This window comes from Theropithecus gelada, chromosome 1 (genome assembly GCF_003255815.1).
Source record: "Theropithecus gelada isolate Dixy chromosome 1, Tgel_1.0, whole genome shotgun sequence".
NCBI classification, from domain to species: domain Eukaryota; kingdom Metazoa; phylum Chordata; class Mammalia; order Primates; family Cercopithecidae; genus Theropithecus; species Theropithecus gelada.
The window spans coordinates 31,429,515-31,446,120 of NC_037668.1; the positions used below are offsets into that span (position 1 = coordinate 31,429,515).

The 16,606-nt window shown below is 57.5% G+C and overlaps 2 protein-coding genes across 7 annotated transcripts in view; one reads left to right on the top strand and one right to left on the bottom strand.

The window, feature by feature from the left end:
* Positions 1–11,974: 11,974 nt before the first annotated feature.
* FAM213B (family with sequence similarity 213 member B) lies at positions 11,975–14,780 on the top strand. 6 transcript variants are annotated; one of them, XM_025404027.1, is made up of 7 exons: positions 11,975–12,130; positions 12,272–12,476; positions 12,920–12,971; positions 13,535–13,598; positions 13,675–13,770; positions 14,099–14,185; positions 14,555–14,780. In XM_025404027.1, exons 1-7 carry the CDS (start codon positions 12,068–12,070, stop codon positions 14,570–14,572), a joined length of 585 nt encoding a protein of 194 aa, XP_025259812.1. In that variant the 5' UTR covers positions 11,975–12,067; the 3' UTR covers positions 14,573–14,780. The 6 variants fall into 6 exon arrangements, with proteins under 6 accessions (XP_025259812.1, XP_025259802.1, XP_025259823.1 ...); XM_025404017.1 differs by having other exon boundaries at positions 13,695–13,770; positions 14,067–14,185; XM_025404038.1 differs by having other exon boundaries at positions 13,695–13,770.
* A 1,322-nt stretch (positions 14,781–16,102) lies between these two features.
* Positions 16,103–16,606, bottom strand: part of MMEL1 (membrane metalloendopeptidase like 1) — a 40,215-nt gene continuing 39,711 nt past the window's right edge. The window contains exon 23 of the mRNA XM_025403994.1: positions 16,103–16,556. Coding sequence (XP_025259779.1) covers positions 16,457–16,556 — 100 coding nt within the window. The 3' untranslated portion in view covers positions 16,103–16,456. The remainder of the gene's footprint in view (positions 16,557–16,606) is intronic.

A 16,606-nucleotide genomic window follows, 5' to 3' on the forward strand; every position in this document is an offset into this window, starting at 1 on the left:
GGCCAGGGCTGGGGAGGGGTTGGGAAGGGGTTCATGGTGCTGGGGTATCAAAACAAAGAGCCACAGAGTTGGAGGCTCAAGAAATGGAAAGGTGATGTTCTCATAGTTCTGGGGGCTGGAAGTCCAAATGCAGAGGCAGGTGGGGTTGGTTCCCTCCTGGGCCTGAGACGGTACCTGCTCCCTATGTCCTCCCAGGGTCATCCCTCTGCCCCCAGGACCCTGCTGCCTCCTCTTCCTGTAAGGACACCCGTCCTCCTGTGTAGTGCTGGCCATCATTACGTCTCTTCACCTTAACCAGCAATTTAAGGACTCCATCTCTCAACACAGTCACACTGGGGTGTAGGACTTAGACCTGTGAATTGGGGGAAACATAATTCACCTCATAAAAGCTCAACAAGGGAACTTTGTTGGAAATGTCTTCATCACAAAAATGAGGGTGGTTATGTGAGGGCAGGCGCTTGCCAGAAGCAAGGCTCACAGTCTCACAGCAGATGTGCATTATTGGATGTCATATGGACCTTGAAGCAGGTGATGTTTCTAAGTGGGAATTGGTACCAGGCTGTCCTATGTCTGTCCATCCCTTGGGTCCGTCTGCACCCAACAGACCCGTGGCCCACAATCCCAGTGTGGTTGCAACCTGATGAATCCAGGAGCCTTGGCCCAGCCCCCAAGCCCCTGGGAGGTCCAGCCCCATCCTGGGAAAAGCCCAGGCTGTGCCCAGCTCTCAGAAGACGTTGACACCCGCTGGGGCCCTGCCCCTGGCTGCCTGCTAGCGCCTCCTTGGGCCGCTGCTTCCCTGATAGTCACAGGCTCTGAGGAGGTCGCATTCCACCTGCTCCACTGTGGGCTCCGGCACACCCAGGTCTCCCCACCCCAGCCACTCCCGTCCCGGCCCTGCCCTGGGTTCACTTCCTCAAGGTCTGGTGTCCCCTCCCCTTGGCACTGTTTGCTTCTCTGTGCATGTATGTTTACCCGCGTGTGCAGGCTTTTCTTGGCTGTGTTAGTCTGTTTGACTGGCTAGGACACAGTCCCACAGCCTGGGTGTCTGAAGCCATGGACACCATTTTCCCACAGTACTGGAGGCAAGAGGCCCCGGAGCCAGCACAGGCCGGGTTGGTTCCAGGCAGCGTCTCTTCCTGGCTTGCAGACGGGACCTTCTGATTATGTCCTCACCCAGCCTTCCCCGTGGCCAGGGCAGAGAGGGGGCCTGGTGTCTCTCCCTCCCTACAAGTCCACCTCCAAATGCAGCATCACTGGGGCTTAGGGCTCCACACAGAAAATCAGGGGAGACACAACTGGGTCCAGAACTGTCTCGGCTGGAATTCGGGCTCCCGGCATGGCTCTGCCAGGGCAGCAGCTCCGGAGGCAAAGAGCTCTCTTTCTCTGGCTGGGCTCATCCCTGGGGTTGAACTTTGTTGAGAGGATCGGCTCCCAGGCCTGGCCAGCCCTCCAGCGAGCACCAACCACGCTGGCCTCCGAGAGTGCTCGTGTCTGAAGAACGCCCGGCAGGTGTCCCCAGACGGTGGCTGGAGGGGCTCCAAAACCACTTTCACTTTCTCCCTCCTCCACGTCTGCATTGTTTGGGTTTGCATCTGTCTGTGTCGCTTTTGCACCGGAAGTGGGACGGAGAGACGTGTGAATCACCATTGCTGGGGGAAGGCTGGCCCCAGGGGACCATGGCTTTCCCAGAAGGGAGCCCTGCCATTGGACAGCCGGTCTCAGGCTGCTGCACAGGCCCCTCCCCGCCCTCAGCCCTGGCCTGCGGGAATCGGGAAAGGGTGGGGTCCAGCTGCATTACAAAGGGACTAAAGCCACTGATTTGCACACTTGCCAGTGGCTGAAATGGTCAATAAAACGTCATGTACCTTTCACCACAGAGAAGAAAGCCCGCAGCCAAAGAGTGTAAAGAGGCTCCAAGGAGGCCCGGGTGCCCTGGAGAGACCCTGCGTCCTGACGACACGGCGTCCCTGTCCTGCAGCGGAGGTTTCCCAGATGAAGGGGTCCCTGGCGGGAGACAGGGCCCTGCACACGGGTCCTCTGCCACGCTGCTCACCATGCCTGTGCGTTATCTCACCATGAAGTCACCTAGGCCGGGCATGGTGCCTCATGCCTGTAATCCCAGCACTTTGGGAGGCGGAGGTGGGCGGATCACCTGAGATCAGGAGTTTGAGACCATCCTGACTAACATGGTGAAACCCCGTCTCTATGAAAAATACAAAAATTAACTGGGCATGGTGTTGGGCACTTGTAATCCCAGCTACTTGGGAGGCTGAGGCGGGAGAAGCACTTGAACCCCGGAGGCAGAGGTTGCAGTGAGCTGAGATCGTGCCACTGCACGTCAGCCTGGGCAACGAAGAAAACTCCATCCAAAAAAAAAAAAAAAAAAGTCACCTAAAGGATTAACAGTGTCAAACGGAGATGGCGGCGCTCAGAAGTCACAGCGTTTGCAGCGTGGTGGCTCCCAGAGCTGGGAGGAAATCCCGCCGGCAGCCAAGCTCCTGCTCCACCACCCCAGGTGCAGAGGGGCTGCCCCAGTCCGGGGACTCCAACTCCCTCTCAGCCAGGGCCAGGCCTAGTGGGGTCGGGGCCTTCTCAGGGCCGAAGCCTCACTGCCCGAGTGCGGGGCCTGCCTGCAGCAGCCACGCGGACGGTTCCTTTTTAAACGCAGGAGCCGCTGTCACGTTTTCTCACTGAATGGTCATCGTGGAGAGTGAAAAAGACGGTGCAGCTCCTTCCACGGAGGAGAGACAAGGTCACAGGTGGGGCAGCCAGACCCTCAAGTGTGAAGTGGGGGGCACAGCCCTGCCCTCCCTCAGATGCCCCGAGATAGGCCAGGGTGGGAGAAAGGGGCACCTGTCCCAGGCACTGAGTGGCCACTGCCCGGCAAAGGTTCTCTGCTCTCATCAAAGTGAAGTGGAGGCCCCCAGGGTAGGTTCTGTTCAGCCCACATTTATAAAGTGCCTACTTTATGTCTGGAAGTTGGGGGACCCAAGGGCAGGCTCTGTTCAGCCCACATTTATGAGACACCCACTATATGCTGGGCAGTGGGCACAGGGATGGCTGCTCAGGCTGGCCCCTCCTACAGAGGAGAGACAGGCTCACAGCAGGGAAGCCAGAACCCTGAGTGTGAAGTGGGGGGCACGGGATCACAGGCAGCCCAGACCCCATGAGCTGGGGTTGCACCGGGCACAGAAGGAGTAGTGGCAGCGCCTCACGGCTTCGGGTCGCTCAGGTCCTGCCCGTGCCAGTCTGCAGGAAAAAACAAGGACTTCCGCCTCCCTGCTGTCCCTCCCCCACACTCGCTCACGTGGCCAGGACGTGACTGTCACCATGGGGACTTCCGCAGGGCCTGGTGCTTTCCCAGACAGGTGACTGCCAGTCTGGTCTCAGCCTCCCCTAAGTAACATTCCAGGATCCTGCGGAAAGGCCCACCCAGGCCTGGGCCTTCCCTGGTCGGTGCACAACTGCGCTCCAGACGCTTGGCTGTGACCCCTGGTGGCAGCTCCACTCTGCTGGTGCTGGTGCTTGTTCAACATGTATGACCTAAAACTCTGAGACCTCAAAGGAAAACACAAGCCTCTTGATGTTAAACTTGGTAGTGATTTCTAGGGTATGACAGGAAAAGGACAGGCAGAAACGTGTAAAATAGATACATGGGACTTTATAAACGTGAATTAATAGAATGTAAGGCAATGCATGGACTAGGAGAAAGTGTATCAGAACAGGCATTCTGTCTAGAATATGTAAAGAACCCTACACCTCAACAACATCGGAGAGAAACCATTGGATTAAAAAATGGAAAAGGACTAGAATAGAGAAGACATAGGGAAATGGGAAATGCAAATCAGAACAACAGGGAGACCACCTCAGGCCCAGCGGGATGGACGGCTTCTTTTAACGCCCCCAATACAGAGAGCAAGATTTTTTTTTTTTTTTTTTTTTTTTTTTTTTTAGACATTGTCCCGCTCTGTTGCCCAGGCTGGAGTGCAGTGGTGAGATCTCGGCTCATTGCAACCTCTGCCTCCCGGGTTCAAGGCATTCTCTTGCCTCAGTCTCCCAAGTAGCTGGAATTACAGGCACCTGACACCATGCCACGCTAATTTTGTATTTTTAGTAGAGATGGGGTTTCATTCACTATGTTGGCCAGGCTGGTCTTGAACTCCTGACCTCAGGTGATCCACACACCTCGGCCTCCCAAAGTGCGTGAGCCATGGCGCCCGGCCGGGAGAGGAATAATTGTTGCTGAGGAAGGGGAGAAAGTAAAATTCTCATGCACTGCTGGCGGAAATGTGACATGGTGCAGCTGTTGTGGAAAACATTAGGGCAGTTCCTCAAAAAATTAAAACTGCAATGACCATGTGATCCAGCCATTCCGCTTCTGGGCATAGATCCCAAAGAACTGAAAGCAGGGACTTGAGCACATATTTGCACACCCAGGTTCACAGCCACAGCGTTCACAGGAGCTCGAATGTGGACGCCACGCAAAAGTCCATCAACGGGTACAAGAATAAGGAAAATGTGGCTGAAAGGTCCAGTGGAAGGGTGCTCAGCCTTGAACAGGAAATTCGGACACAGGCTGCACTATAGATGGATGTTGAGGAATTTACGCCACGTAAATTAAGTCATTCATAAAAGACAAACGCCATTATGATGCCACTTTTTTTGTTTTTTGAGACGGAGTCTCGCTCTGTTGCCCAGGCTGGGGTGCAGTGGCTGGATCTCAGCTCACTGCAAGCTCCGCCTCCAGGGTTCACGCCATTCTCCTGCCTCAGTCTCCCGAGTAGCTGGGACTACAGGTGCCCCCCCACCTTGCCCAGCTAGTTTTTTGTAGTTTTTAGTAGAGACAAGGTTTCACTGTATTAGCCAGGATGGTCTCCATCTCCTGACCTCGTGATCCTCCCGTCTCGGCCTCCCACAGTGCTGGGATTACAGGCGTGAGCCACCGCGCCCGGCCATGATGCCACTTCTATGAGGAGCCTACAATTGTCAGATTTATAGAGAGGAAGTAGAGCGGTGGGTGCCAGGCTGGGGGAGGCAGTTAGCATTTCATAGGTGCTGAGTTCCAGTTCAGGATTGTCAAAAAATTCTGGAGATAGATGGTGGTGATGGCTGCAGCAATGTGAATGTACGTAATGCCACTGAACTGATCTTAAAATGCTCCACGTGGTGAATTTTACGTTACGTATATCTTATCACAATTACAAAATAATTTTTAGGCTGGGCACGGTGGCTCAGTTTGTGATCCCAGCACTTTGGGAGGTCGAGGCAGGTGGATTGCTTGAAGTCAGGACTTCAAGACCAGCTTGGCCAACATGGTGAAACCCCGTGTCTACTAAAAATACAAACTTAGCCAGGCAGAACACACCTGTAGTCCCAACTGCTTGGGAGGCTGAGGTGAGAGGGTCACTTGAGCCTGGGTGGCAGAGGCTGCAGTGAGCTGAGATTGCTCCACTGCTCTCCAGCCTGGGTGACGGAGCCAGATCCTGCCTCAAAAATAAATAAATAAATAAATAAATAAATAAATAAATAAATGAATATAAAAAAGAAAGTCGATCAAATCCCATCGTTGGTGTATATAGAGTGAGACTTGGGGAAACAGCTGCCCTTTCCCAGGAGTCCTCTGCAGCGTGCCCACCTGGTTGAGTCCCTGAGGTGTCTCATGGGGACATCCTGGGCTTTGCTGGAGGAGGATGGGCAGGATGGCGGGGGCCAGGGGCCACTGGGGTGGAGCTGGAGTGCTCCAGCATCCTCTCAGCCACAGCGGGGCTGTGATTCCTGCTCCTCAGAAGCAAGGTGAGCCCGCCAGAGTGGCCAACTGAGTGTGCGGATGGCAAAGGCGGTTACCAGAGTCTATTTTACAGATGAGGAAACTGAGGCTTAGACAAGGTGGTGACTTACCCACGGTGACCCAGCTGGGCGGTGCCAGAGCTAGCATCTGAACAAGCCCTGGTCTGATTCAGGTCCTTCGATCTCCCCACGCCCTGACAGTGACCCATCTTTGTGCACACATGTGTGTTTGTGTACTAGGCACACCTCCCCTAACGTCTGCCGGGCCCAGGGCTAGAACAGAGATGTAAACATGAGAAGAGGCAGGAAAGTGCGTGCCATAATCAAAAGAAAACAGAGGCTGGCCAGGCACGGTGGCTCACGCCTGTAATCCCAGCACTTTAGGAGGCCGTGGAGGGTGGATCACCTGAGGTCAGGAGTTCAATACCAGCCTGGCCAACACGGTGAAACCCTGTCTCTACTAAAAATACAAAAATTAGCCGGGTGTGGTGGTGTGTGCCTGTGGTCCCAGCTACTTGGGAGGCTGAGGCAGGAGAATCGCTTGAACCTGGGAGGCGGAGGTTGCAGTGACTGAGACTGTGCCACTGCACGCCAGCCTGGCGACAGAGCAAGAATCCATCTCAAAAAAAAAAAAAAGAAAGAAAACAGAGGCAACAGGAGCAGAAACTCAGATGTGAGTTTCTTGGGTCCTGATGTAGGTGACTCTGCCTTGATATTGACAATTTTCACACAGTGGAGCCAATTTCCCCCATTTGTGTCCCCTCCCCCAGTTCATATGCTGAAACCGAATCCCGAATGCGATGACATTATGAGGTGGGGCTTTGGCATGTGCTTAGGTGGGTAGTGAGGGTGGAGCTCTCAGGAATACATGGGTTAGTACCTTTATTTGTTTAGTTAGTGTCAGTAGACAGGTATTTTAAAATAACTCATTAATGTGTTACTGAAAACAGGAAATGCCGTCTAATGGGATCTCCGGATGGAGAATTCTACAGCTGGTTGGAACCTATATGAAAGAACCAAATGGACATCCCAGGGCTGCAGGTCAGCCTCATGAGATGGGTGACGGCAGACTGGACCTGGTGGCAGGTGGACCATGGAGGGGAGACAGAGACAGGGCAACAGAAACGGTGCAAACAGGCACCGAAATACCTGTGGGAAACAAAAGCACAGCACAGAACAGGAGACTCACGTGACTCTGACTCAACAAGACGCATTAGTTGAAAGATCTAATATATGTGTATTGGGCTTCCCAGAATAAGAGGAAGGAAGGAAGGAAAGAATGAGACATCATTGTAAGACAGTGGTTAAAAAAAAGAATTCCCCGCTGGGTGCGGTGGCTCACGCCTGTAATCTCAGCACTTCGGGAGGCCATGGTGGGTGGATCACCTGAAGTCAGGAGTTCAAGGCCAGCCTGACCAACATGGTGAAACCTTGTCTCTGCTAAAATACAAAAGTTAGCTGGGCATGGTGGTGGGTGCCTGTAATCTCAGCTACTCCTGAGGCCGAGGCGGGAGAATCGCTTGAACCCAAGAGGCAGAGGTTGCAGCGAGCTGAGATCCAGCCATTGCACTCCAGCCTGGGCAACAAGAGCAAAACTTCATCTCAAACAAACAAACAAACAAATAAACAAAATAGAAGAATTCCCAAACTGATGAAAGATACCAACCCACAGACTCAAGAGGCCTAGTAGGACTTCTAGTAGGACTTCTGCTGCTGGCCACGATGCTGCAACTTGTCAGTGTAAAATAAACAACAGAGAGACCGGCTCTCCCAAACAAAGTTTACTGGGGGATGGCAGGGGATTGCAATCTGGGATATGCATGCTGTAGGGGACCGTAGGTGTGTCTTTCTTTTATGGGTGAGATGAGGAAGTCTACACAGATTGTTTTGGAGTAAACTTCACTGGGTACAGGAGCTTATTGCAGGGTTAGTGATCACTCACGGGTAACACAATTGTTGCTGGGGAGGCGTCTTCATAGGAGGAGCTGATCTGGAATGCTGTGTGCTGTCGGAGTCCCTGAAACAGTTCTCATCGTAGGCACCTGGGCATGAGGAACCTTTCCTTGAGGCTTCCCAGCTACGTTTTGCTTGGGTCCTGACGTAAGTGACTCTGCCTTGGTATTGACAATTTTCACACAGTGGAGCCAATTTCCCCCGTTTGTGTGCCCTCCCCCAGTTCATATGCTGAAACCGAATCCCTAATGCGATGACATTATGAGGTGGGGCTTTGGCATGTGCTTAGGTGGGTATAGTGAGGGTGGAGCCCTCAGGAATGGGTTAGTGCCCTTATTTATTTATTTATTTAATTTTATTTTATTTTGAGACGAAGTCTCACTCTGTCGCCCAGGCTGGAATGCACTGGCGCGATCTTGGCTCACTGCAAATTCCGCCTCCTGAGTTCAAGTGATTCTCCTGCCTCAGCCTCCCGAGTAGCTGGGATTACAGGCACCTGCCAACACGCCCAGCTAACTTTTGTATTTTTAGTAGAGACAGGGTTTCACCATGTTAGTCAGGCTGGTCTTGAATTCCTGACCACAGGTGATCCGCCCACCTCAGTCTCCCAAAGTGCTGGGATTACAGGTGTGAGCCACTGTGCCTGGCCAGGGTTCGTGCCTTTAAAAAGGAGGTCCTGGAGAGCCCCCTCGTGCCTTCCGCCCTGTGAGGACACAGCATGAAGAAGCGATCTAGGAACCAGGAAGGGGTCCTCGCCAGACCCTGAATATGCCGGCGCTTTGATCTTGGACCTCCAGCCTCCAGAAATGTGAGAAATCAATTTCTATTCTTTAAAAGCCACCCAGTCTGTGGTAGTTTATATTTTTTTTTGTTTGTTAAAATAGCAGCCTTAATAGACTAAGACACCCTCCCTGCTTCAATAGCTACTGAGTGGACAAGCTTCAATGAAATGACTGTTTTCACGTATGTGGCACCAGGCAGCCCAGGGATGCCACTGAAATCTCTGAGTAACTCCCTTTGGCCTCTGGTACTGGCAGCTTCTCCTGTTAAGAGGGCAGTCCTCCACAAGTATCTTGTGCCCCCCACCTCTCACAGGGCCTGCCGGGAATGCAGGCCCTGAGTACCCTCCCCCATTTCTCAGGGTGGTTTGCCCTGAGAGTCCTCGAGGGACAAAGAGCAGCTTGCTCACTGCTTGCTGCAGAAACAGCCGACTCCCCCAGTGCAGGGCTCCTCAGTGGCCATGTAAACTCACTGACTGTGCAGCGCCCACCCAGGCCTACCCGCATGGTGTCCGTGGAACTTGGGGGCAAGGGGATAAGACCAAACACACAGGTGAGCACCTGCCTGCCATGCCGTGAATGACAAAGTCCTTTGTCTCTGACCCCGGAGTTTCATGTGTTCTGTCAGCATCCCTGCCGCAGTGACGGGCCAGCTCTTCCCTTGTAAGAAAAGCTAAAACCCAGTCCCAGAGCTGATACCACCTGGAGGAGGAAGCGCTCTTCCCTGCCCCTCAGACAGCCTCCTTGGCCACACGACTTGCTTTGCCCAGTGGCATGGGAGTGCAAGCGACACATCCCAGTTGTGTATGGCCACTGGGAGAGTGTGGCATGGTTTCTCCATCTCTCCTCCGTGTCCTCCCTTGGTCAGGAGAACGGCATGTTCCAGAGAGCCACAGCTTGCTCAGCCTGGACCCCAGAATGAAGGAGGCATCAGGAGCTGAGCCACCCCGTGGCCAACGAGAAACGTGAGTGGGAGGGGAAACTTGGTTGCTGTGATCAACCCAGGCTTGTGAGTTGTTTCAGCAGCACAGCCTAGCGAGAGCCGACCAATACGTCATGGATGAAAGAAAGTCGACAGGCAGGTAGAAGGAGCTGCCTACTGAGCATGTCTACACTTTTCTGAATTACGTTGCACCTGAGTAAAAAGTAAGCAAACCTGTCTATTTACTTTAAATGATGTGTGCCAGTTATGTACAGCATGGAGTTAAGAAGGTGCCACCCCAATACAGGCTGCTCTGGCAGTCACTATTTGGAATTAAAGGCAGTTAAAAAAATAACAGGTGCAAAAAGACCATTCTGATTTCTCTTGTGTTTCTTAAAAGCAGAAGATGAAATTCCCGGGTGAAAGATGCTCTCCCTACACTAGAAAGCTCGGGTCCTCAAGGATGAGAAGCTGAGACCCAGCAAATGCTGTACAGTCCTTGATAAAATGCCTCTCACCTTTTCAGGCCCTCACATCATCTAGCTGCTTCCTGGAACCTCACTGTTCTCCGTCCAACTCAGCACACGAGTGACTGAGGCCGCTTCACTGAGTCTTCATTTCCTTAGGAGGGCTCCCGAGCCACATCCAACCTGAATCAAATACGTTGGCATGATGATCTGTCTTATCTTGATTTAACTCTTGGGCTCAGCCAGGACCTCAAAAGGATGGAGGTGGAGTTTTTCCAGGCCCTACGTATGCAAACACACACACAGCATGTATCTGAGCGGCCACATGGGCTGGCCCTGCTGTTTTCTTACGGCTTCTCGGCCTCCCAGCCACCTTCTGCTCCGCAGCACTGGCGCTGGGAGGCTGCAAGCTCCTTTCCCACTCTCCTCTGCCCGCTGGCTTCCTGCGAGGCTCCTGCAGCGATGGCGCTGGTGGGAGATGCCAGGCGAGGAATTGATCTGGCATTCTTGTTTCTCGGTACGTCTCTGAAAATGGCTGAATCCCGTCTGGGATCCCAGCTCCCAAGGAGGCGGCGCTTGCTCACTGCTTGCACAGCACAACACGGTGGAGGGCCTCTCGTGCGCAGCCGGGGAAGGTAGATGGGCCCCTCCTGCTCAGTCCGAGACGGTAGAAGGGCATCCTCCTGCGCAGCCCCAGACAGCAGAGGGCCTCTTCTGACCAGCCCGAGACGGTGGAGGCGCCCCCTCCTGCAGAGTCCGACACGGTAGAGGGGTAGCCCTGGTCTCTGGGGGCTGCACTCCTGGGCTCTGGGGCTGCCACAGCTCCTCCCTCCTCGGGCTTCCCCTTCATTGTTTTGCCTTTTGCCCTGACATAGGAACGACTTCCGTTTCCCTGTCTGGACCTTCACCACCCCAGGGCGAGGGCACAGGCGAAGGCAGCAGCACCCCCCCGGGCCTCCCATTATTTGGAATACAGTGTAGGGGCTCCCCCTTCCTTCTCCAGCCCGCCCAGGCCCCTGGAACTGTCCTGGGGAGCGAGGCCCCGTGCCAGGAGCACAGACTCTGCCAGGCCGGGCCCGCCCAGCTGGGAGCCCAGGCTGAGTGAACCTGTGACCCGGCCCTCATCCCAACTCGGTGATAAACGCTATCACAGGGCTGCAGTGGGGGAGGAACAGGACGCATCTGCCAGGCTCCTGACCCGCAGTGCACTTCTGGGAGCTGTGTTTATCTCCCCGGGGTCCATTTCGCCCCAAGGTTTGGGGGGTTAAAAGCTGATATGCAACCGGCACGACATGAACAGTATTTTATGATTCAAGACAACGCGTCCATGTATAATTGAGATACCGCCGCATTTGCGGGGATTTTCAAGCGAAAACCAGACCACGTGGAAAGGCTAAGCCCTCGCACCCCCATTGCTGGGACCCCCGCCCCGGGGGAGACCCCGGGCCGCGGTCCCCTATGCCCGCGACCCCTGCGCTCACCCTCTCCCCTCAACCTTGAATCCAGCCCACTTTCGCGCGAGCCCGCAGGGAGACCCCCGCCGCTCCCTGGACCACCCCTGGGTGCGCCGTCCCAGCCACGCCCCGGGACCACCGTGAGCCTGCCCCGCCTCCCGCCGCATTCCGCACAGGCGCATCGCGCGCCGAGGGTCGCACCGCCCAGCTCCGCACCGCCCAGCTCCGCCTGCTGCGCCAATGGCCGACGGAGTCCAAGTCTGGGCCCAATGGGAAGGCGGGGCTAGGGGCGGGGCTAGGGGCGGGACCGGGACGCGGGACAGCAACCATCCAGCAAGGCCCGGATTGAGGAGGCGGGAGGGACCCAAGCAGGCGGACGCGGGATTTGGCGCCGCGATCTCGAGGCTTGGCCTGGAGTGGGAGGGGAAGCAAGGCGTGACTAGGGGCGAATCCGAGGAGGCGGAGCAGGGCTCGGGGTGCGGAAGGGGCGTGGCCAGAGGCGTGGCTGGGCGCTCTGCGGCCATCTTGTGGGGGGGCCCGGGGCGGAGACGAGCCCGAAAGGGCGGGGCCTCGGCGGCAGCGAGAGAGGCGTGGCCGGGGCATCTCGAGGCGGGGCCTGGGGCTGGATCTGGGAGCCAGGAGCCGGGATCTGGGAACGAAGAGCAGGGAGCGGGGAGCTGGGAACCAGGGCGGGCGGCCGCGGCCATGAGCACGGTGGACCTTGCCCGCGTGGGCGCGTGCATCCTGAAGCATGCGGTGACCGGGGAGGTGAGACCGGGCGAGCGCAGGACGGTGGGCGCGTCCCCGGCTCTTGCCCGGGCGCCCTGGCAGCGATGGGGTGGTGGGGGCCGCGGGGCTGGGGCGGGACTGGGGGCCGTGGGGCGCGCCCCTGACCCAGCCGCCTGGCAGGCCGTGGAGCTGCGGAGCCTGTGGCGGGATCGCGCGTGCGTGGTGGCCGGGCTGCGGCGCTTCGGCTGCGTGGTGTGCCGCTGGATCGCCCAGGACCTCAGCGGCCTCGCGGGGCTCCTGGACCAGCACGGTGTGCGTCTGGTGGGCGTGGGGCCCGAGGCCCTGGGTCTACAGGAGTTCCTGGACGGCGGCTACTTCGCGGGAGGTGCGTCCTGTTCCCCGACGCGGGGGCGCAGACACCCTTCCCTAAACTCAGGGCGTTCGGGGCCCTTTCTTGCCCAGCCCTGGCTCTTCTGTCTCCTGGAGTGGCCTTGATATGTCCACAGGTCAGCGTCCCTCGTCTCTCCCTGCCTCCCCGCCCCGCAGCTGGTGGCTGGGTGATGCCCTGCACAGACCTGAGCCTAGCAGCAGAGTCTGGGCGAGCTCTGCCTCGCCGGTTCCACCTGTCACCTCTGGGACTCAGCCCCTCTTCTGAGGGGAGGGGGTCACTCAGCCCTGTTTTACCTCTCCCGGCCCTGGGTGGGTGGGCTGAGCACGGAGGTGGGCAGAAGAACAGAGGGTCGGAAGGAGGAGGGTGATTCTTGGTGGTGAGTGGGTTGGGGGCTGGTTCCAGGCCTGGGGCACACATCTGTGGCTTCCGCTTTCCAGAGCTCTACCTGGATGAGAGCAAGCAGCTTTATAAGGAGCTGGGCTTCAAGCGGTGAGTGGGGACGGGCACCCTCAGGTCGCATGGGGCGGAGGGCCCAGGGGTGCCCACCACTCCCTGCCACCTCTTTTCTCTGCTGACAAGGCAGTTCTGGTGGCACTGTCGACCAGCCCTTCTGCCAGGCCTTCTCTTGGGTGCTGGGCGACTGTAACGAGCCACCTTGTCTAGGGCTTACTCTCGGTGTCCAGACCACCTCGGAGGTTGGAGCCTTGTGCCCCATCAGGGGCCATCCTAGCTTTCTGGTGTTTGTGCCACAGACTGCCTCCTTTGCTTGGCAGTTGCCAGCTGAGCCAGATCCCTGAGCACACCCAGCCTGCTCCATCCATGCTCCCTGCACCCTCTGTGGGCCCTTGGCCAGCAGCCACTGGGCTCGGTGTCCAACCTGCCGGTGGGCTAGGCTGGCTGCTGATCTAGCTGCCTGGGCCATCTCTGAGCCCTGGTGAGGTGAGTGGTGGGGTGGGGTGGGGCCTGACCTAGGAACTGGTCTGTGGACACTGGAGCAGGCTCTGGACCCAGGCTTCTCTGGAGTCTGGCCAAGCGACCTGGTGTCTTCGCAGGTACAACAGCCTGAGCATCCTCCCGGCGGCTCTGGGGAAGCCTGTGCGTGATGTGGCTGCCAAGGTTTGTGTGGGTCAAGGCTGTACAGGCCGGGGGGTGGTGGGAGCTCCCAGGGGCCTTTCCTCTAGGATTGACCCAGGCTTTGCCCACTCCTGATAGGCCAAAGCTGTTGGCATCCAGGGGAACCTGTCTGGGGACCTGCTGCAGAGCGGAGGGCTGCTGGTGGTCAGCAAAGGTGGGTTGAGGGAGGGGCCCCGGCCACTGCCTCAGGGAGGACCTTGCTGAACTTGGTGGCCTAGCCCAGGCCCTCTCTCTGGCTTGTCAATCTCATCACAGCCCCTCCACCGCAATGTGGCCTGGTTCTGCATGTCTGCTGGGCTGAGCTGGTCTGTGGCAGAACAGCTCACTCATCTGGGTAGCTGAGTGGGGGATATGGCCGGCCAGGTCTGCCCCGCCTTCCCTCCTCCTGGTACGTGGCTTTGAGGTGCAGGCAGCCTTCGGGGCGCCCTGACTGCCTGCCTGCTGCTACAGGTGGTGACAAAGTGCTGCTGCATTTCGTTCAGAAGTCCCCAGGCGATTATGTCCCCCAGGAGCACATCCTGCAGGTCCTGGGCATCTCTGCGGAGGTCTGTGCCAGCAACCCGCCTCAGGTGAGCTAGGCCTTGGGGGCACTGCCTGTCAACCCACACCCTGCCCCCAGGTCCCCTGGGAGGAGCACGGGACCTCGCTGGGAGCTGAGTCACAGCACCTTGGGTGTCATGCCAATTGTGTCCTGGGATGTGGATGCCCCTGTGACCCCACTTGCAGAGGAGGGCAGGCTGAGAGGGGCCGAAGGGCAGCATGGCTGGATGGACAGGTACCGCGAGGCTGTCCTCAGAGGTGGGGGCGACACATGGTGGGCAGAGAGAGAGGCCTGTCCTCTCAGCCTCGGGAGGGCTGGGGATTGTCTGAGGGGACCCTCTCAGGCATTTGCCTGGTCCAGTGTCCAGCGGCCCCATGGGCCCCTGCTGTCCCCACAGTGTGACAGGGAGGTGTGAGGGAGGCGAAGGCCCTGGCCTCTGAGGATGTGGACAGCGGCTGCTGCCCTGGGTGAGCTGGAAGTCCACGTGGAAGAACCGTTGTGCAGTTGCTGGGCCGGGATGCCGAACCTCTCCTGATCCGCCGGCAGCAACGAGCTGTTAAAACTGCAGTTCCTGGCTGGGCACGGTGGCTCAAGCCTGTAATCCCAGCACTTTGGGAGGCCGAGATGGGCGGATCTTGAGGTCAGGAGATTGAGACCATCCTGGCTAACATGGTGAAACCCCGTCTCTACTAAAAAAAAATACAAAAAACTAGCCAGGCGTGGTGGTGGGCGCCTGTAGTCCCAGCTACTGGGGAGGCTGAGGCAGGAGAATGGCGTGAACCCGGGAGGTGGAGCTTGCAGTGAACTGAGATCCGGCCACTGCACTCCAACCTGGGCGACAGAGCGAGACTCTGTCTCAAAAAAACAAAACAAAACAAAACAAAACAAGAAAACACTGCAGTTCCTGGCCACGCACTGCTTCACAAGCGCCGAGCCCTGCATCCTCCATAGCTCCCGCCTCGCTCACTGTTGAGGCCCTCGGGGCGGGCAGGGTAGCTGTGAGTCCCAGGTGTCATCTTCCTGCTTTGCAAGTGTCTCTGGAGACCTTGGGCCTTTCGCCTGTGGGGCACTGGGGATGGTAACCTCACTGCCCTTCAAAGGCGACAGACCCGAACCCACGTCAGGAGAGGAGTGTGGGGTCAGCTGCAGCGGGGTCGGGGTCAGTGCTGTGTCTGGTGGGAGCCACTCAGGAGAGTTGGGTTTTCAGGGCAGAGTTGGGCTTGATTCCACCTGGTGGGGTGGGTAGACCCTGGAGACTCTCAGGTGATGGGCCAGCCTGCCCCAAGGCCCTTTACTGATGTCAGAATCATTGTTTGTACCTGCTGGGGATGGCCTGTGGGGTGGCCGGCCTGGGAGGGTCTTAGTCCAGTTAGGTATGTCCAGCTTCCTGGCCACCTTTCCTTGGGGATCCTAACAGGCCCAGAGCAGAACCCCTTACCTCCCAGGTCAGACTGCCTGTTCAGGCCCTCCCCTCCCGTGCAGGCCGGTGACAACAGCAGCCCTCCCTGCACTCCCTGGTCCAAACCTGGGGCTGCTGTGGGCTCCTGCGGGTCTCCCGGCTCCCCTCCTGCCCCAACCCCACCCTCTCAGTGGCCATTTACAAATGCATAGCACGTGACCCACCGCGTCCCTTTGGTTCAGCCCCTCCTCTGGTTTTCAGTTACACAAAGCTAAATGTCAGGTTCCCAGCTGCAGCTCTCTGGGTCCCCCGACGCCCCAGTGGGGCTCCCCGCATCTGAATGTGTGGTCCCTGGGGTGGGCACTTGGGGGCATCCTGGTCACTGCTGGCCCTGGCATTGGACCCTAGGAGACTTGACTGGAACTGGCTCCCTCCCCATCAGCTCCCAGCTGTCATTCTCCCCCCATCCCCAGGCAGCTGTTGTGCCCAAGGCCACTGCCACCTGTCTGCCCACCCTGGTCCCTCCCAGACAAGCAAGGCCTCTGATTTCTTTGAAGCATTTACTTAGCTCAAGTCTGAAGCTGTGGATATTGGAAGACAATGCACCTTGGAGGGTGGGCAGGACACAGTTGATCGTCTCTATAGGGCTGTGACGGGGGCGCTGAGCCCTGCGGGTGTCCGTAGAGGGGACTCTGGGCCAGGTACTGCACTGGACACTGCTCATCCCTGGGTGTCGGGCAGGTGGCTGCACCCTAGGCCAGGTGCGGAGGCCTGGCAGGCAGGCTTGGCATGGTCGGCCGGGCCGGGACACATGCTGGGTCGCCGCTGGCTGCACCTTCTCCGCACAGATGCCTCGGAGCAGCGGGTGGGCGTGGGCCACACAGCGCGGCGGGGCCTTGGCTACCACACGCGGCATCGCTCCTTGGGGTGCATGGGGGTGCCCTGGGCACAGTGGAACGTGTCTGCAAAGGCGGCCAGGTTCTGCAGTGACCCCAGTACCCTGTGGGTGGGCGGGTGTGACAGCAGGAGCATTGCCATCTTGGACAAACA